The sequence below is a fragment of the Notamacropus eugenii genome, chromosome 4 (genome assembly GCF_028372415.1).
Source record: "Notamacropus eugenii isolate mMacEug1 chromosome 4, mMacEug1.pri_v2, whole genome shotgun sequence".
In the NCBI taxonomy this organism is placed as follows: domain Eukaryota; kingdom Metazoa; phylum Chordata; class Mammalia; order Diprotodontia; family Macropodidae; genus Notamacropus; species Notamacropus eugenii.
In genome coordinates, this window is record NC_092875.1 from 148322160 (window position 1) to 148342956 (window position 20797).

At 39.3% G+C, this 20797-nt stretch overlaps 1 protein-coding gene across 1 annotated transcript; it reads right to left on the reverse strand.

The window, feature by feature from the left end:
• Nucleotides 1-202: 202 nt before the first annotated feature.
• On the reverse strand, nucleotides 203-17491 carry ODF1 (outer dense fiber of sperm tails 1). The gene is made up of 2 exons (XM_072603346.1): nucleotides 17033-17491; nucleotides 203-1464 (listed from the first exon to the last, which is right to left on the reverse strand). The coding sequence occupies exons 1-2, from the start codon at nucleotides 17347-17349 to the stop codon at nucleotides 711-713; spliced, it is 1071 nt and encodes a 356-aa protein (XP_072459447.1). The 5' UTR covers nucleotides 17350-17491; the 3' UTR covers nucleotides 203-710.
• Nucleotides 17492-20797: the final 3306 nt, after the last annotated feature.

Here is a 20797-nt window from a genome sequence, read left to right on the forward strand (position 1 = left end):
AGGGAGGCAAGTCAAGACAGAAAATGAATGGGAAATTGGTAGCCTTTGCACAGGGGGCAAAAACATCTCAAGACAACTGTTGTGTCGACACCAGCGTTCCTCAATCCTGGACCTGAAGGAGAAGCCAGGAGATATTCAGGTTAGGAAGACATTCTGGGTCCGGTTAGCCCATTATATCATAACTGAGACTGGTCAACAAAGATATTAATAGTGCAAACTTTATGATTCTTGTAATATCTTCAAGGGACAGGGTTTAAATCAACAACTTGCTCCCTTGGCCCCTCCCAAGTATGTCCTTTCTCATTTACTTCTTGGTCTTTTTCCAGGCTGCCAACATATACTGTGATGGGTCTTCACGACTTGGGGCCCTTCAAGTATTCCACTTCTCCTAACTCCTGGCTTGGGCTTCTAAGTACTTTTTGGAAACACGATGCCTATGGCTACTTATGAGAATAATCCATGTCTGCTTCTTTGTGAACACATCTCCCGTGTCATTTTTCTTTACCACCACTTCTTGAAACCCAGGAATTGTGTAGGGCCAACCCCACTCAGCAGTGGGCAGAACCGAAAGATTCTCACACAACACCAACAGCTTTGCAGTTATGTATTATGGAGCCTATGTATTTCAGAAAGCACGGAAAGAGAAACACCAGAAGAGCTGCCTTATGGGAAAACTAATTACTACTAACCAGTCTATCGTCTGTACCCCTCTACGTTATGATCTTCCTGTAGGAAATTCGGCTTCCGCATGGAAAGCATGGATCGCATGGATCGCACGGATCGCACGGATCGCACGGATCGCACGGACTGCATGGACTGCACGGGTCGCACGGATCGCATGGACTGCATGGGTCACAGGGATCGCATGGGTCGCACGGGTCACACGGATTACACGGGTCGCATGGACCGCACGGGTCGCATGGACCACACGGGTCGCATGGACCGCATGGGTCGCACGGACCACACGGACCGCATGGGTCACACGGAAGGCATGGGTCACACGGAATGCATGGATCACACGGAATGCACGGATCGCACGGACTGCAAGGATTGCATGGGTTGCATGGGTTGCATGGGTTGCATGGGTTGCACGGGTTGCACGGATTGCAAGGGTTGCATGGGCCGCATGGACTGCATGGATTACAAGGGTCACACGGACCACATGGAAGGCATGGGTTGCAAGGGGCTTCAACGCTCACACAACTGCCAAGTCCGTAAGAATAAATTACGTCTTTCTCATCCACACATGAGGGCAAGGTAAACTCTTTGCAGATGTTCACGTAGCTGTATTTTTTCGATCCTAGGCAATCGTATCTATTCTCCCGTTCCGCTGACACAAACACCTTTCCATCTTTCACTTTGACTCTGACTTGGTCGGGCTCAAAGCCGCACACATTCATTGACCCTAGTAAGTTACTACTGCAACAGGATGCTGCCAGAATCTTGTTTGTTGTTCTTCTTAGTCTGCAATTAAAAAAATAAAAAAGGCAGCTCAGACCAGATAATACTTTAAGAGAGGAGCAGTATGTCATTTTAAGTGGGGACGGGAGTGAGGATAAAGCAGTCATTCTGGATGTTGTGGAATGCCCATGGGACTTGGGGTCAGGAGACCTGGGCTTGTAGTCCCAGATCTGCCACTTACTAGTTGGATGTCTTTAGACAAATCAGTAAACCCTGCTTTTCTCATCTATAAAATGAGAGAATGGAGCTATATGATTTCTGATATCCCTTTCAGTGACTCACAAAGACAAATGTCAATTACTCAGAGATATCTAAATGGCTGTCTATCTCAGAATAGTTTATGCAGAGCCAATGGTATTTTTATGTAAATAGTATGACTGCTCAGATCCTGAACTTTGTTAAATGAGATTTAAAGGGGCCTCTGATCTCTGAGTGAGGGAAGAATTGTTCCTCTCTCCTCCATTCTGATTACAGGCTAATCCAATGGTAGAGAACCTGCAGCCTCAAGGTCACTTGTGGCCTCTAGGTCCTTAAGTACCGCCCTTCACTTGAGGACCTGGAGGGCCACATATGAACTCGAGGCTTCAGGTTCCCCAATCCTACAAGCTATAGCTATAGCTGCCGCATCTCCCCATTCTCTACAAAGGAGTGTAAGTCAGCTTTGTTGAGGAGTGGGTGGTTTCCTTAATATTCTCGGTGACAGAGATTGGCAATAAGTTGTGTCCCTTCCATCGTGTCTTACTGGGGGCAGCAGATCACCTAGTGTTATCTCCCTGACTTGACAGTGGGACAGTAGCTCCTTGCCACTGTTGAATACAGCTGCTCACATTGCCAGATCCTAGAGCTCTGAATTGCCTGAGGGTTATCCAAACCAGTTTAAAAAAAATGTAGGATGCAGACATCAGAAGAAGCTACTTGACTTTGATCTCAACTGTCCTCATGATTGGATCAGGTCTACACTTGAAATCTAAGGTTGCTTTTCTGACCAGATATCTGCCCTCTCTCCAAGCCTCCCTCAGCCTTCTCTATGGACTTTAAGTTCTTATGTAAAAGAATTTATGTAACAGTTTCTAGAGGCTGTGCCTCCACTGAGATTTCCTCCCCGTTGAAATATATTTAACCCTGCCTCCTCCTCTGCCTCTCTTGGACACTGCAGTACAACAGCTTTGGGGCTATGTGGGGGCCTTGGAGTATAATGCCCTTGCCTCAGTTAAAAGACCCTAGTTTTTGCTGTTTTGGCAGTCTTCTTGATTTCAGGTTGACATATCTGGTATCAGGAAGTGGGAATTGAAGACTCTTGCCCAGCCAACCATTACTTTCAAATTCAAGTGCCCAGCACCAGAGCCTCTTGTGTTCCAGTCCAGATTTAACTCAGTGGTTCAACCTGGGTGAGTCTGTCAAATTTCTTGAATTCCTACCTATTTTCAGTCAAGTTCTCAGCTCTTTAACAGAATTTGTTAAAAGACATACAGGCAATTTTGGGTCCATTCCAGCGTGGCTGCTGGGTTTGTAATTATGAACCATATGAGGCCACTCTAACAAATCCCTCTAAAAGGATACTGCTGGCTATATGTTTCGTATTTTTGCCTCTCCTTGTGGAACATGTTAAGCATGCATTGTGTGTTTATGTGTATGTCCATCAGTAAAAAGTCAGTGGATTTTTTTTCCTTCTCCCACTCATGATCTGAGATGGAGGAGGAAAAGGGTGTGGTAATAGTGCACAATAGAAGGCCCAAATGGCAAAAACATCAGTGAGAAAGAAAAAGTTTGAGATGGCTTTTTCTCCAGACGCTCCCTTTTCCCTCCTTAACCAATTAATTTGAATAAACTCCTTACCTTTAATAATGTTCCTGACTGAGCTTTGTAAATCTCTCTGCCACAAAAACCAGAATTGCCAGAAAGGTAATTTACATGGAGTGTTAGTTAAAAGGTGAAAATAGCTTAATTCGTTTACATGCTTTTAATTAACTTGTTCCTAACTAAAACGTTAATATGGAATTGATCTTGAATATTAGAAAAATTGTAAACACAGGTTTAATTGAACCCCAAAATTAAGGTTTGTAGATTATGTTCAAATTGAATCTGAGGAACGAACAGTCTGGCTTCTTGGCCACCAAACAGTTTTTAAGTGTTAATTCATGAAAAAGAGAAAAGTTTGTGTGACAGAATCAACCAAATGATACATAGGATTTGAAAGGAAAATCTAAATTGGATACCTGGGAGTTTTACAAATTAGTGACAGAAATTAGTTTAGAAATAGCTTGTGAATTTGGTGTGTGTGTGTGTGTGTGTGTGTGTGTGTGTGTGTGTTTGACTTAGAAATTTTGCTGTAATTTATATGAAATTCCTATCTATTCTTTATAATAGATTATATACTGAAATTTTTAAGAACTATTTTGCTTCTTGTACACACAAAAAAGAGCTTATCTAAGAAAGCAACTTGAAATGTACATGATATTTATTTAGAAAAATGTTTTGTGTTACTTCTGCAAATAACATGCCCAAATTCAATTGTTATTAGGATAAATCAAGTTTTTGTAAACTGTTAAAAGTTTTCATAACTGCTAAGAACCTCTTAATGGATTTTTGGTGCCTCTCTCTTTTAGGGAATAGCAAAATTGTACCTTGTTGGCCATAACTCAACAGTTTAATTGTTACAGGTGTATTGATAGTTGAACTCCACTTGAATTTGTTCTGTTTTATTAAAGCCAAGTATGATTTTCTATGTAATTCAGCTGAATTGAGGTCACCTGACTGGTAATAGGTTTTGCTTCAAGTTTCAAATCTATCACTTATAAAAATTGTGCAGCTCTGTGAAAGAATTTGTCCCTTGCCCCACTTAGAAAACTGATTCCCGCCCCCCCCCCCCACCCCCGCCATTGCAAACATTCCTTGATGAGAGGATTGAGCAGGAATTTATTTATCATATAGGACTGTTTATTGTGAATTATCAAGTTATATCTGTAATACTCTATGCTGATATTATATCTTTAACTAGCTTAGTCTTTTGTCTTAAAGGATTAGTAACTTCATTTAATTCTAATTACTGCCTTTTTTACATCAAGCTGAATTTTAAGCTGTATTTGGGAAAGGGGAATTAGATGAAAACAATGTTACACAAAATATTTTACATGATTTTTTGGGAGACCTGATAACATTTTATTTGCTAGATAATTTATTGCAACAGCTTGACAATGATGATAACAATTGTATCCAACCCCACTGTGATTAGTGAGGCTTTGCTGTCTGGTGTGAAACCTTTTGGACCATGAATTTTTTTTTTTTTTTTGAGCTTCACTTTCAGGTTTGCTGTATCCTTGAGTCAAATTTTCACTGCTCCGGGGAAAATGACAGCAGCTCAATGGGAGTGAAGTCTACCACTTAAAACCAGTGGATATCTGTATATATTGGGAGGACAACCTTGGGAAGGCTAAGGTAGGACCCTCTTGACTCAGCTTGCCATAAAAGAAATCTTCCCTCCTAGTTAATTCTGAACTTGGCTGTAGTATCCACTCATACACTTGGCTGCTTATGCTCATTCTCACCTGAAAGCAATTGGAACTAAGCATGCATTAGTCATTTGAGTGTCCTTGGAGTTCCTTCTGGAGCTTGCAGTAATGGTCCCAACCTGCTTCTCCCTCTCCTAGCACAATCTCTACGACCAGGGCAGCAAGTCCTTCTTTATGTAATTGTTAATGCAATACCTTAGCAGTTTCTGCTGTTTTCAGAGATTCCACACCCTGAACAACTAAGCAAATGAGTGTTTGACCTTGTCATCTGCCTGTCTATAATTATATATTCATGTATATGATAAGGTCCTTAAATTTTCCAAAATGCAATGGGAATAATTAAACAATGATGTAAGATTTCGGTGGTACCATAACATATATGCATTAATTAATTCATAGTTAAGTCTGAAATATTTTCAGTTTTGTTTTAAAGAAAAAGATTAACCTTAAAAGAGAATAATTTTTGAACTATCCTGTGCTATCTCAAAGAGAATTCCAGTTTTTTTACTTGGATTTCTTATTTAATGTGGGATTTACATTTGTATATAGAGCATGCACTGAAATGCAAAGAAATTGCACAAGGATTTGAAAGAGGATTTGGGAGCAGTGGTGTTGTGGGTATAATATCTAGTTCATAGTTACTGACAACTCATCTGATAAAATCTGGAATTATACTCTATTCAGACACCCCACACCACAGCCTTTTTTTTTTTATGAGCATCTTTCTGGTGAGTTCGCTTGGGTAACCATTAAACATAGGCATAGAAATCGCCTACTTACAAAGGGTATTTTTTATTAGATTCTTAGCAGCACCTCATGCTCCTGAGGAGAAATGAGTTGTCCTATTTTTTCCTGTAAGCTTTCCAGACATTTTGAGTTTTCATGCTCTTGCTATTCAAATATTATGATGGCTCTGTGTACTTATTTAACGTTGTTTCATTGATTTGTACTTGAGCAAGCACTTTGGTAAAATATAATATCTTTTATTAAAAACAAAATTTTAAAGTAATAGACACATAAGAATATTACAAATTAAGCTTCTTGTGTTCTGTGCATATGAAGACTGTTTTGTTTCACAACAGGATATCTGAATAGGATTTGTTTTAGTACTGTATTTTTTGTTTTAAAGCACATTTATTCTAGTTTAACCTTTTTCCTTCCATTAATCTTATTTTGTTTCATTGCCAAATTTATGTACTCTGGTAACCTGTGTCGTTTTTAGCTTTTATCTATCTACTTTTTAAATGTTATCTTACCTATGACACTCTTATGAGATTTTTAGGCAAATCATTTTATTACCAAATGTAACTTATGTTAGATCCCCAACCTTAATGAGGAACCTTTTATGTTTTTTTTCTTTCCTCTCTAGAAGGTAGTTAAATACCTCTAAGTCTACCCCAATACTGAAATACTTATAAGCAGTACTGGTAGTATGTATAAGTGCTGGAGAAATTTCTGATGATTACTGTTACAATTCATTTCTAACGAAAAGGTAAAAAGATGATGCTAAAAGCATATTGTACATTTAATTAAATAAAGATGGCTCATGAGAGTAACATTCACTGCTGTTCTGTGCACCAGTGTCAAATGATTTAAAGGCCCTCAAGACATTTCAATCAGTCCAAAAACGCTACATGACTGTTGTTGCTGAAAGCATGAATTACTAAGTTCTTCACTGAGTACTTTACAGTAATTTAAAATTAAGCACATGTAGGGTACTGTGTTAAATAGTGGAGTTCAATTTTGCATATATACATATATGCAAAACTTTAAAGAGTCATGTGTTCCTTTTGAAAATTTGGTTAAAGATTTTATTCCACAAATCAGATTCTCATAGATTCTTTTAGATTCCCCCTTTGGCTTATTATTGGTAGTGTTCAAAATGCCTAGGAGGGGAGATTTCCAGAAGACCAGATGACTGTAGTAGGAGATATTCTCAGAAATCAGACAGCTACATGAGACATCTGAGCCCTAAGATATGATGGACTAATGAAAGGGACAGCGAGGGTGGGTTACTTTTCCCTTTTACTTTCTGCTCATTGTTCTTTGTAAGACCTGTTTGCTGAAGGGGTCAATGTGTTGGTCAGTCTTTTTATTTTTCTCCTTGCACTATTCCTATCCCTTGTAGTTCTGTACCTTGCTTCTTTTTGGGGGGGAATTAAGTATTGTCTCCATATACTGTCATGGTACAGGAGCTCATCGAACTGTTCAATGCCTTCCCTTGGTCAGCAATGCAATTTGTTTTCACTAAAAGAAGGGAATGTTGAATGTCATTGCTGGTTTTGCCTGATCCTAGAGCTTTGAATTGCCCAGGGGCTATTGAAACCAGTTTTAAAAAAAGCATGCTGAACGTAGACATCTGAAGGGGCTGCCTGACTTTGATCTCAACTGTCCCCATGATTGGAACAGGTCTAAACCAGTTTCCCTGTTGCTATACCTGGAACCCAAACCGCTGTTCTGACCAGATGTCACCCCTCTCTCCAAGCCTCTCTCAGCCTTCTCTATGGACTTTCAGATATACAAAACAACTTATGTAACAGCTTCTTAAGGCTATGTCTCCACTGAGACGCCCTCTTTGTCGAAATATATTTAACCCTGCCCTTCTTGGACACACTAGTACTTTGGCATGCTTAGTGACCCTAAGATAGCAATTCCCTTGCCTCAGTTAAAAAATCCTAGTTTCTGCTGTTTTTGCTGTCTCCTTTATTTCAGGTTGATGCCACTTATTTAATAGTTCCATTGTGTGAGTCCTTAGAAAAAAAATTGTGCCTCCAGTATGGCTTTATGTAACCTGCATAGACTGGCCTCTCTGGGTGACAAGGTATAGTCTGTATTTACACATTATTTCATTTGCCTCAGAATTTCAAAGATATTCTGATTTTAGGTATATTAGAAATTTGTTTTTGTTTTCCTTTATAAAAAATACTTTGAAAAAAGGTGAACTAGTTTAAAGGAAACACTTTGAAGGAAAGAGTGTTTCTCATGTGAGCTTAAATGGCTAAAAACAGAACAATTAAATTTTTCATCAGATAGTCCAATTCGCTAGCCTGTTAAGTAACAAACAGCCAAAAAGCTCTCATTTCCAAAGGGGAATTCAGAATAGAAAAAGGTTCATTGGCATGAAGCTCTAGTTTCTCTTCTGAGCCCAACGAGGTTCTGGTAACACATTTCTTGGGCACTGAGGAGAAACCCACCAGTAGAATCTGCAATTGATGTGAAAGGGATGCCATGAAACCCTTTCCTGCTTTACCCTGGACGGTGTACTGTTTTGCAAGGAGTCAAGTCAAGTACTGATTCATAGATGCTACAACAATGCATAGTATTAAGTTCGGACATAGGGAGAGACAGCTTCTCTTTCCTATACATACTGATGCCAGCTCTAGGAGATGGGGTGCAGGGAGAGAAAGGAAATTGGGTCGATAATGCTGCAGATACTGAAAGCATGCCTGTGAGGTAAGTAGGAGGCAGGTATAAATATCACTATTAAGAAAGCTGCTGGGCTAGTAAGGAAGAAAGCTGACAGATACCCAGTGTGGATAGGGAATAGCTCAGACAAGCAACTTTGAGCAAGCTTGGAAACACCAGGTACCAGGCTTCCTGGATCTGCGAGGAGAATTTGAAAGGGACAAGTTCCTATTTCTTTTGGTGGGAGCAACCCAGGTCAAAGTTTCTAAGGTGAAGCACATGGTTATTTAGGGATAGGATCCCCCCAATCCCTGTATATACCTGAAGGGACACACTTTGTGGGAAGGAAGAGTCAGAGGACTCCAATCTCATTCACAGTTTTCTAAGCCAGGCTAGAGTTAGAAAGGCCCCTGTAATGTTCCTGGTTGGAAGAGGGAAAAGCCCTAAGGCATCAGACTACACAGCAGGATTCCCAAGACCTCAAGGATCACTGAACTCTCTCTCTCTAATGGTAAAAATGCAAAAAGGACAAGTTATGCCCTGGGTCACTAGAAAAAATGCCTGCTACCTTCATCTCTCCAATCTTCAATCTCTCTAATGTCTGCTTTCTTTCCTGTCCCTATGTACTGTCCTACAACAAAACCTTCACTGGACCTTTTTGCATTCCCTCAAGCTATTTTTTTGTATTTTTCCTCCCTTTCCCAATCAAACTCTTAGGAAAAACTACAATGATTGCTTCAATCAATCAGTCAATCAACAAACATTTATTAAGTGCCTACTAAGTGTCATGTACTGTATTAAGCTCTGGGGATAGAAGTAGTGGTTGTTGTCCTTCATTATTGAAAAGGACCAAAATGACATCACATCTCCCTCTCCTTGCCATTCCATAATGTTGTAGTTTTAAAGGCAGTCAATCCCCTCATTTTACAGATAAGGAAGAGAGAGGTTAAGTGACATTCTCAGCTGCATACAGCTGCTAAAGGATTGAGGTGGGCTTTGAAGTCATCTAGTAGATAGAGTGCCAGGTCTAGAGTCAGGAAGACCTGAGTTCAAATTTGGCCTCAAACACTACTGTGTGACAAGTCACTTAACCCTGTTGACCTCACTTCTTGATATGTAGAATGAATGGAGAAGAAAATGGCAAACCACTCCAGGATCTTTCCCAAGAAAATGCCCAATGGAGTCACAAAGAGTAAGACACAACTGAAAGGAGTGAAAAACAACTTCCTCCTCTCTAATGTCAATGCTTTTCCCACTATCCCACGCTATAGTTGATGCCAAATCTAAGAGGGGAAAAATTTGGGGATTAGAGGTCAGAATCAGGGGATCTGGAGAGAGCACCAAAGGGAATTAATCCTCTGGTTCTTATGGGGAAGGGCAATTATAACCCTATTCCTTCATTTCACAGCAGATTTAAATCATTCCAAAGGTCCCATCCTGACTTTCTCTCCTATCTCATCTCCTCTGCTTTTTTTCTCTCCCCTCTCTCTTTCCCAAGTCCCAAAATGGTAGCTTGGCAAGCATTGCATTGGGCAGTGTACATGATTAGGGGTCAAGCAGAGGAATTGTTCCAAGTCTTTTTTTTTTTTTAATACTACCATCTGAAGCCTTAGAGAGAGAATGTAGTCTGACTCACCAGCTACAAATCAATGTGGCCTGTATATGAGTCTTCAGGTCAGGTGGTGATGAGTACCATTCTCCTAAACTGCAAGGTCATAGCACAAAATGCAGTGGAACTGAATTTAGAACTAAAATTGGTAAGTACAAAATAATTCTTTTTTGTGTACAACCATTGAGTGGCTGAATGATGATGGGAAAGGACTAATGAGAAAGTACATAGCGTGCCCTTTCTCTTCAGGGTACACCATCCCTGCTATTCTAGTGGATGTGAGAAGGTAGACTCTCTCATCCTACCATAAGCCTGACTTTAAGACTTTACTCTGAAGTTTCTGAGAAGCTGCTCTGGGCTTTAACCCTTGGAATCAGATAATGGAAGTACCATATTATAAATACTGACTTTTCTATAGCCTTTATTATTTGCGAAGCACTTTCCCTACATTATCTCATTTGATCCTCTCAATGATCCTGTGAAGTAGGTACTATTGAAATTAACTCCCATTTTATGAATGGGAAAGTTGAGGCTCACAGATGTTAAGTAACTTGCCCATGGAGTCAGACAAACAATAATTATTAGAGCCAAGATTCAAATCCAGGTCTTCCTGGCTGCAAGCAGAGTTCTAACAATTCTGCCTTGGTGCTTTGTTTACCATTTATGTAAGGAATCCCATCTGTGTATTCCTTTACCATATTTTTATAGCACTCCCCCCCCCCCAAAAAAAAAAAACCTGATTCAGTATAAACCTTAAATTTAGAGCAGGTGAGGGCCTAGGTACCTGGAATCCAAAGGTTCTCATTATTTATTCCCTCATAACACTAATTGTTCACCAACCTCCATCAAAAGTAAAGTTGGTGGGAGAGGGGAAGGAGGTAGCCAAAAACTTGGTGGGGGCAAGGGGAGCTGAATGGAAGCTTCAAGAAGCTGTGAAATAATGATACCTAACGTTTGAGGATTTTCTACCAAAACTCAAAAAACAATGCTTTGCGTAGAAAATGTACAAGACAGTTTAAGAATTTAAGAAAAAGTTCTTAATAAACAGTTTTTATATGAATGGATGAATTTATACTTGAGTTTGTGGTCAGCTAGAGAACTGATAAACTCAAGAGATTAATCCCAATAGGGAAAATACCATACTTATGGATTTTTGATAAATAAAAAGTACCATGTTTCATTTTTCCAGGTTGATGTTAGCTATAATTCCTTCCTTATTGTGTAGGTTTATCAAAACTTACATAATAACAGAGTTTTTTATAAGCAAATAGGGATGGAAGGTATCTCAAAAGTCACCTACTTTCACCTCCACAATTTACAAACAAGAAGACTGAGTGAGGTCCCAGAAGCTTAAGGGACTAGCCAAAAGTTACTGATAAAAACACTAGAGAGAGAATTTGAACCCAGGTTCTCTTACTTAAGGTCCAAATTTTATATATGTATGTGTGTTTGTATGTATATATGTATTTGTATGTTTATGTACATGTATGTATATATAACATATTCTTTCTAATTACTCCGTCTTTAAGTTCATGAAGCATTTATTTATTACATTATAAATTCTGAAAAGGCAGGATTTATGTGACTTTGTGCATTTTTCAAGTATAGAGAGAAACAATAAATGAGATGAGAGTCAAACTTCAAACCCTGATAACTGAAAAACAAAACCACAGGAAAACGCTATAGAAGGCTTGAAGTCTAGGATTACTTGTTCTTTATAGTGAAGGAAAGGTGGCAGCATCACATGATACTCAGGGAAGAAGAGGAATTTTACGTGGGGGTGAATCTTTTGCTTCACTTTCTATTTAAGAGACAAAGGCTCATTTCCCAATTATCTTTTGAGGTCACAGGTTAGACCATAAAGGTCAGATATGGGTAAAGATGGAAGATTTTCTCAACCTAACCAAATACATACATGTATGCATGTATGTATGTACATATGTATGTATATGAGGTCATATAAGTGTATACATACATATATACACATGTATTATATGCATTATATTATACACACAAATGTGTATATATTCAGTATATATATGTAGTATACATACACCACGCATAGATAGACAGACATATAGATAGACAGAGAGATAGCTGTAAAGTGCTGGAAGGGAATGACACTGAACAAAGACTTCTGAAGAAATTTCATGAAAAAGTTATGGACCATTTGATCCTTTGCAATCTGTTACCGTTGGCCCCATGTCTCAGAGTATAAGAGGGCTATTCTCAATGACCACACATGCCAAAACATCATTATGCTGGAGGGTTGGTATTTGTCTAAGAACTTAACCATTCAGAACTAATGCTGCCAATGGCATTCTGGGAGCTACTGGAAATAAACTGATGGAATTAGCAATAAAAATGCATGATCACTGAACACCTAAACATAGCTAGAATCCTTACTTTACTTCAAAGCTCATGTCAAGCACCATCTTTTATATAGGACCTTTTATCCTCCAGCTACCAGCCTTGACATTCCTCTCCCCCAATTACCTTGTAATTATATGCCTTCCCCAATAGAATGTAAGCTCCTTGAGGGTAGGAACTGTTTCATTTTTGGCTTTTAATCCACAGTACTTAATATAGTGCCTGGCTATATATAATAGGTGCTTGTTGAATGTTTGTTGATTGAACAATTGATCAACAACCCTTGCAGGAAGATGGCTTTTACAAGGGGAAATACAGCCTAATGATGCATTACCCACTGTACTCTGTTCAGGATGCAGGAATTAACAAGCTTCTTGATGAGGGTGAAAGAAGAGTGTGTCAAAAGTGGCTTAAAGTTTAACATTAAAAACAAAAAACAAAAAACAAAGATCATGTCAACTGGTCCCATCACTACCTGGCAAATAGAGAGAAAAGAAATGGAAGCAGTGTCAGAGCTTCTTCGGCCCTGTGTTCTTGGGCTCAAAGATCACTGCAGATGGAGACTGCAGCCATCTTGAAAGGAAAGCTATGGCAAATTTGGACAGCACACTAAAAAGCAGATACATCCCCTTGCTAAAAAAGTCCTTATAGTCAAAGCTATAGTTTTTCTAGTAGTAATGTATGACTGTGAGAGTTGAACTATAAAGAAAGCTGAGGGATGCAGAATCAACACTTTTGAATTGTGATGCTGGAAAAGACTTGAGAGTCCATAGACAGCAAGGAGATCAAATCAGTCAATACTTAAAGTAATTAATTCAGATGAAATCCTTCTTGGAAAGACATATACTGCAGCTGAATCTGAAATACTTTGGCCACATGATGAGAAAATGAAACTCATTGGAAAAGACCCTAATGTTGGAAAAAAATTGAAGGTAAAAGGAGAAAGTGATGGCAAAGAATGAGATGGATATGATGTGAATGAGATGAGATGAGAATGAGTGTGATGGAAGCAATGAACATGATCTTGGACAAACTTCTCAACAGAGTGAAAGATAGAAGAGCCTGGAATGTTGTAGTCCATAGAATCAAGAAGAATTGGACATGATTGAATGAATGAACATTATCATTGATAGATTGGAAAGTACACAGAGAAAGGAGACCTGGATGGTGAAGTACTTGGAATTCATGCAATATGTGGATTAGTTTAAAGAAATATGGATGTTATCCTGGAGAGAAGATGTAGATAAGGACACAATGGCCATCTTCGAATGCTTTAAGGGCCATAAGGTGGAATCTAGACCAACCTTACTCTTTTTGGCTCCAGAGTACAGAACTAAGAGCAACGGGCAAAAGATACAATAGGTTCCCCATCGTTGGGCATCTTACTCAAAGGTTGATTGATTGTTTTTAAGGTATGTTAGAACATGGATTCTTTTTTCAAGTATGAGTTTGGACTAGATGACTTAGGAGGCTCCTTCCCACCATAAGATGGTGCAGTTGTGTGAATGGAATTGACACATTTTTTAAGTGCCATAGAAGAAGGTTCTATATCAAAAGCTATTCTAAAAACTGTCACCTTAACATGTGGGGTCTGTGTCGTCATCCTTGGAGAACTCAAGGGTAGAAAATAGGATAGGAATAATTACATATTCCTTTAGAAGGAGTATTGTTGGGGTAGGGCTGGGAGAGTCTTCTAAAGATGGGTGCTAGGATCAGATTTATTTGATTCTTTTTTTCAATGCCTTAGGAAAGTGAAAGAACTACAAAGTTTTTCTACGTGGTGAAAAGCCAAAACATCAAAGACAGAGATGAACAGGAAAACAAGGAAGTATAAGATGAATTTCTATGTGAATCAGGTAATGAATTTGGGGTAAAATAACTGAGAAATAAATAAAAAGTTTATAAACTGATAAACCCCAAACTATTACCCATGAATCCAAGAAGGGAATTGGGAGTTCCTGTAGACTATGCTGTTGTAGCTCAAAAGAGCCAACAACAAGCAACATGCTGGGCATTCTTAAAATAGAACAAACAGAATAAATTAGAAATTATAAGCTTGCTACATATAACATCATGGGGTAGCCACACCAGCACATGGGATCTAATCCCTAAACCTCAAGGAAAACATAGCAAAGCTAGAAATCAAGTTAATGGGGATGCTTCTTCATAAGCAGGGACTTAGGAAAAACAGGTATGTCGCCTGGGAAAACCAAGGCTCCGCAAACAGTGTCAAAGTTTATCAAAATTAGGAGGGGCATTTTACATAGAGATATCTAGGAGCCAGGTCTAGTGAAGAAAGGATGAGCCTTAGAGTCTAAAAGATCTGAGTTCAAGTTCTCCCTCTGACACAGACAAGCTATATGACTATGGATAAACTGCCCATAGGCAGCTCGCAAAGGATTATTCATCCTTTCCTTAGTAAGCAACTGTTACATACTAGGTATGATAGTATATTCGTAAAACAAAGACCAATGCTATACTGCTGTTTTCTAAATGAGTTGCAGATCTGCAATGATGAGGAGCACACAGAAAATCTTCCACAATGATGAAAGTTATGAGTCTGTCCTTCCCCCCCCCCAAAAAAATATCAGTGAATCCACTGGACTTGTTCTCATTAAGTTGGGAAGACCAGAACTGATGCTGAAGGGACACTCCTTGAGACATGAATGAGATATATATAGGTTTAGAAGAAAAAAAATAAGAATGGATACTCTTCATGATGGCAATAGATATTTGGGGGATATTTATTCCAAGAGGTTTCAAAATAGGAAACAAGAAGGGTTTATATAAATTTATAGATGAGTAATTAAGAATGAGCTATTAGGGGAAGAACATACTCATCTTTTCATTTAGATTATAAAAGATGATTATTCTCTCCAGACAAACATCCCTGGATGCTATTATCAAAGCATTGCTATGGTTGCTTGTCCTTCATTCTAGAGGACCACCATGGCATCAGGAACGTTGTGCCATGACTTGCAAGGGAATTGCATTTAAATGAGGTAGGGCTGTGCAAAGTCACCAGCCTCACTTTCTCCTCTGGAGCCATCAGTCCAGTGGCAAGATAAGACTGAAGAGGATCCTCTCAAAGCATTTGGTGGAATATGCATGGATCTGACCCACTATTTTTACATTACTTATACTTTCATATTTTTTTCAGTAATACCAAAAAATGGGAAAAAAGAAATGATAGGACCAAATAAAATGTGCTAAATGATTTTTATCTTTTCAAAAACAAGTTCACTTGATGACATTTGCATTTTGTTTGTTTTTTAAAGGAACAGTTCTGAGGGTCTCTTAACTGAACCTTTCTCTAGTACCTTCATCACCATTCAATTCTTGTACCTTCCTGTTGTAGTAAATGTGGTGAGTTCTTTTCTCCCATATCCTGAAGTATGTCAAACATGAGAAAGGATCACACAAAAAGCCTTCAACAAATGGGAGAATGATGCTTCAGAGTACCAGGGGACATGACATTGCTTACACCTCCTCCTTCATGCCAATGGGAGAATGGTACTCTCTTTCTCTGTCAGCCTGTGTAATGAGGCATTGTCTATACTTCCTCCTATTAGTGGGAGGTCTTCAAGCACTAATTTCATCAATGGGAACAGTTAAACTTACACTGTAATCAAATGGACAGAAGGAGAAAAAAAGTTACAAAGGAAGGTTTGGTCTGACTAAAATGAAAAATGTAACCTCCCCCAAAAGAACTTTTTAAAAAATCTCCTTAAAGATGTTGCTCCTTTGAAAATGGAAGCATTTTGGAATCTAGTCTGAAAACAAGGAGTGATTTTAGATCAGTTCTATAGAATCTAGAGCCAGAAGAGACATTAGAAGTAGGTCCTGGAGAGTCAGAGGTGTGAAGCTCCCCTGGCCACAAGTAGCCAGAAACTCCAGAGTGCTATCTGAATCCGATTAAGAAATATTTAACAAAATCAATAAAATACTATACAGGTAAAGCTAATTTGTAGTTTTCTAAATCAATATGCAGTGTTTCTATTTTAGTTTGATACCACTTTAGTCCAATCCTCTCATTTTACAGATGGGGAAACTAAGGTCCAGGGAGGGACTTGCACAGGGTGACAGTATTAAGTGATAGAATAGGGATTTGAACTCAGTTACATTGACTCCAAGGCCAGAATTCTTTCCACTCTAGCACAGGCTTCTTCCCTTCTTCAGGTATATTACTAAACTTGGATAAGGAAGTAATGAAATAAATACAAGCTTCAAGGTATAATTGGGGGGGGGGGTGGAATTATTATTACCTGTACTATCTTCTTTGCTTCTCTGCTCACAAAGCTTAGAATATACATTAAGACATCTTTTATCACTACTTTCCCCCATCATCATTTCTCTAATTTCAAACAGACTCAATTCACTTATCCCCCAGGCAGGAAAAGATGCTGAGTTTGTTGCCTTTGATTATTGGGTACCCCACAGTTCTTTTCCTCAAACCTAATTATAATAAAAATAATAGTATTACTATTACTATGTTCATATATCTTACTACCTCCATTCCTGCATGAGCTCATTGCCTCTTCCTTCTCCTTGCTAAAGTCTTTTTATTATTCCCACGCATTATTTCACCTTTATGCAAGAACCAATCATTCACCCTCTTTCCTTATCCCATCTTATCAGGTTAATATTAGCAACTATAAAGAGCTAAGAATAAGTTTACTTGGTCAGTTCTTTCTTTTCATCCAGAATGGCTTTAATGGCTTTCCTCTCCAAACTTCTGATTGATGGTCGAAGACAGAATAGCTTGATATCACACAGGCAATATGGATATAGATCACACAGCCCACAAGCGCGTGAGCACTTTGTATAGCACTGGCAATAAGGGTATGGATGTAAGTCACAACAGCAATAAGGATGCACATACAAGTCGCAGAGGCAACGTGTGCATTCATCGAGGCATTTCAATTGCCTTAGTTCTCTGTCCACTTTCCTTATGTCCCTTCTTACACTGTCCAATAGACAACTTAGTGCAGCCATTACAGTTACACCTTATTTGTCGGTGAGTACCTTTGTAAAATGGCACTCGAGGGGAAAAAATTGTTCTAAGCTCTTCTCAGGAGTTTCTTTTAAAGATAAAGGAAATTCCCATGATTCCCTTATTTTATAGCATGCATTCTATGACCTCACCACCCACTGAGGATGTCATAGTCTCCGTTACCATGTGAACTGTGTGGCTAGTTCACTGTCTCCGGTAAAGCTCTTTTGGCCTCGGAGCTGACCTCCATGCTCCTGAGGTTCAGAGTTCAGAGTCCCTGAAGTTCCTCAGGTTCTTTCCACCTTTCTGCCTTGTCCAGCTTCACCTTGGTGCATTTTGCCTGAGTGTGCTTCCCAGTCACAGTGGACGTGTGGGTAACGGTCTGCTTGCCTCCCTGTCCCTGAATTAATCTGACTCTTGGCACAGATGTCTCATCTGTGTGACTCTCTGATCTTGCCTCATTCTCTGGGACCTGCTCTGAACCATACACATGGTGGATACAAGAGGCCATACTGTCATATTTCTCTGGCTTAGCATCCAGTCAGGTTCTAATCTGATTGAGGTCTTAGGGATCTCTGTCTCTAAAGTTATTGGGGTTTTAGCCTTAAACCCTGATATTCCTGTAACTGAGATTCTGCTTTTGTCTTCAGTCTTTCAGTAGCTACAGCAAAGTTAAGCCCTTGAACCCCTGTCTCCCAGTATATGGGGGTGTTTGTTGTAAAACCCCTAGTCTCCAAGGCCTACCCAGTTGCCCCTAGGACTGTTGCAGGAGGCACAGATGCCTCTCTCTGGACCTATACCTGCCATTTGGATATTAATTGATCACTACATCTAACCTTCACAGACTGAAACCTGGTGCATGCACCCAACTTCTGGTGCTTATATCCCACTTGCCTTCTCCCTTCTGTCTTGTTTCATAGTCTTTCTTTTTAGACTCCCATGCCTATTCCTCTGGAAGGCTAGGCATCTATATGTAGATTCTCAGCCTCTGTCTGCATCCGCATGCATCCATCTGGGCTTCCAGATGCCTGTTTATGACAGGGATATGTTAGAGTCTGTAGTAGTTCTATGTTCTCCCTCAGTGACTCTGCATAAAAGTGTAAAACATCACCTACTCTCTGAAAGTTTCCTGCTTGATATGTATTGAGTTTCAGCCTTGTTCTCCCACAGGCTCTAGCATTTACTCAGAAGGAGCAAGGTAGAAGATTCTGCTCCCTGGTTCTCTACTAGGACTTAGCTGTTTTCTTCCCCTGTTCTATCTTCCCCTGCCCTTTTTGTTATGGTGTCTTAACATGACTTAAAGCTTCCAGGATACAATATTGGAGAACGTTGAATGTTAAATAATTGCCATGATCTAAAGTAAGCTTCAAGGACAGCTAGGTGGCACAGTGATTGAGCATGGGGCCTGGAGTAAGGAAAACTTGAGTTCAAATCTGGCCTCAAGCACTCATTAACTGTGTAACCTTGGGAAAGTCACTTAATCTCAGTTTTAATCTGTAAAATGGGGCTTTGTTGTGAGGCTCAAGTGTGATAATAATTATAAAATGCTTAGCACTATGCCTGGCACATAGTAAGCACTACACAAATGTTAGCTGTTCTTGTTGTTATCAGTGAGATTGGGGAGGAAGCCTGCCATTTTTATAAACCTAATGGATAGAACTGGAATTAGTGGAAGCACTGGCAGCCTCAGTTTACCAGCCTATAGCCTACTTGCACATTAGCATCAGAGTTCAGGGTACATTCCTTCACCACATTCTTAAGAATACAAGCAATGGTTCAGTGAGAATTTCAGATTTATAACAAGGTTTTAGAAAAACTACCTCCCAAAGTCCCACATACAACGTTTGTGTGTTTGTTTTTAATACTGAAAGTTCTTTGGTAGCAGAATCCTTACTACAGCCAAAGTGGGGGCCAAAAATTGGGAAAGTGTTTGTTTTTATAGCCTCTGTATTGTTATTCAGTCATGATCAACTCTTCATGACCCTGTGGACATGTATACATCAGTGCTGTCCATGGTGTTTTCTTGGCAAAGATACTGGAGTGATTTGCCATTTCCTTCTCCAGCGGTTTAAAGCAGACAGAGGTTAAATGACTTGCCCAGGGTCACATGGCTAGAAAGTGTCTGAGGATGAATTTGAACTCAGGTCTTCCTGACTCCAGGCCTAGTGCTGTATCCACTGAGTCACCCAGCTGCTTCCAAAGGTTCTTTAGGCTCTAAAATATTGGTGCACTTATGCCTGAGGATTTTCTGCTGAAAACCAAAAAGTAGAGTGCTTTTTTTATAGCAGTCATTCAGAGAATAACGCTAATACACATTTACAATATTACTAAGGACCTAGTTCATATCCCGTCTCTGCTGCTTACCACCTCTGTGATGCTGGGCAAATCATTTCACTTCTCCTAAGCTTCGGTGTACTCATCTATAAAATGAGAGGAATGGAATAGAGGATTTCACAGAACCAGAGCTTAGAGCCAAGGTCTTATGGGCCAATAAGTTTCTTAATTCAATTTTACTTTACCTTTAATTCTGAATTTTTTCCCTTCCCCACCCATTGGGAAGACAAGAAAAATAAAACCTGTCACACTAAGACATTACCTACATTCTTCCTGTCTCTTTCCAGAGTTAAAATGTTTGTATATATAAACTCTAAAGACTTTCTAGGTCTTATTCTCTATAAGTATACAAAATGAGTTGAAGAACTTGTCACTTGAACTTGAAGAACAAATGTCACACTTCTTACAAACATCTGCTGCCATGTTGGACCAACAAAACCTGCTTCATATTAGCTGTAGGGTACTCTGTTATTCAAAATAATCTTTCATGACCAAAAAGCAAAATTCTTTTGGTAGCACAAACTGCTTCTTGTTACCTTTTATGGGAGGAGTTACAGGCTAGTACAATATTTGATTGCATAGCTCCAATTGCTACCAGTTCTTCAACAACAAGGTGACCCCTAGGGAGCAAAGTTAGTGTCCTCAAGCTCATGTCCTTGATTCTTGACTTGTTTTACTTGTAGCTCTTAATAATGCTAGTGCTAATTTCCAGTGCTAGTCATCTGAGTGTCAACAGTCAAGGAAGATTGAATGTTCAACAAAACAAAGTTCATATTTACCTATAATGGGCACTCTCTAGTCAAAATCTCAGAGTTTCAGGCGCACTTAGATGTGACAGAGACTCACCTGATTGAGTTTCATAGATTGCCTTTATGCTTTCCATGGGTCCCTTCACCATACCTTCAGAATGATGTGGCCTACAGGTAAAGCATATGCATGCACATTCATGGATCTATAATTAGAGGGATCTCAGAGAACGTCTAGTTTAGTCTGATCCTTTAAAGGTTCTAGGCCATGCTTGATTCAGTCTAGTGCAGTGATTCAGATTCAGGATTAGAATGAAATGTGACATTCATAGTTAAATCTATCATTCAACTGTAAAAAGTCTGCTTAACA

Excerpts from the sequence above, each read along its gene's own strand:
- ODF1 (XM_072603346.1), bottom strand. The coding sequence starts at position 17,349 with ATGGCTGCACTAAGTTGTCTATTGGACAGTGTAAGAAGGGACATAAGG. Across the intron at positions 1,465-17,032 it reads GAAAAGAAAGAACTGACCAA|ACTAAGAAGAACAACAAACA; the intron begins GTAAACTTATTC and ends TTTTAATTGCAG.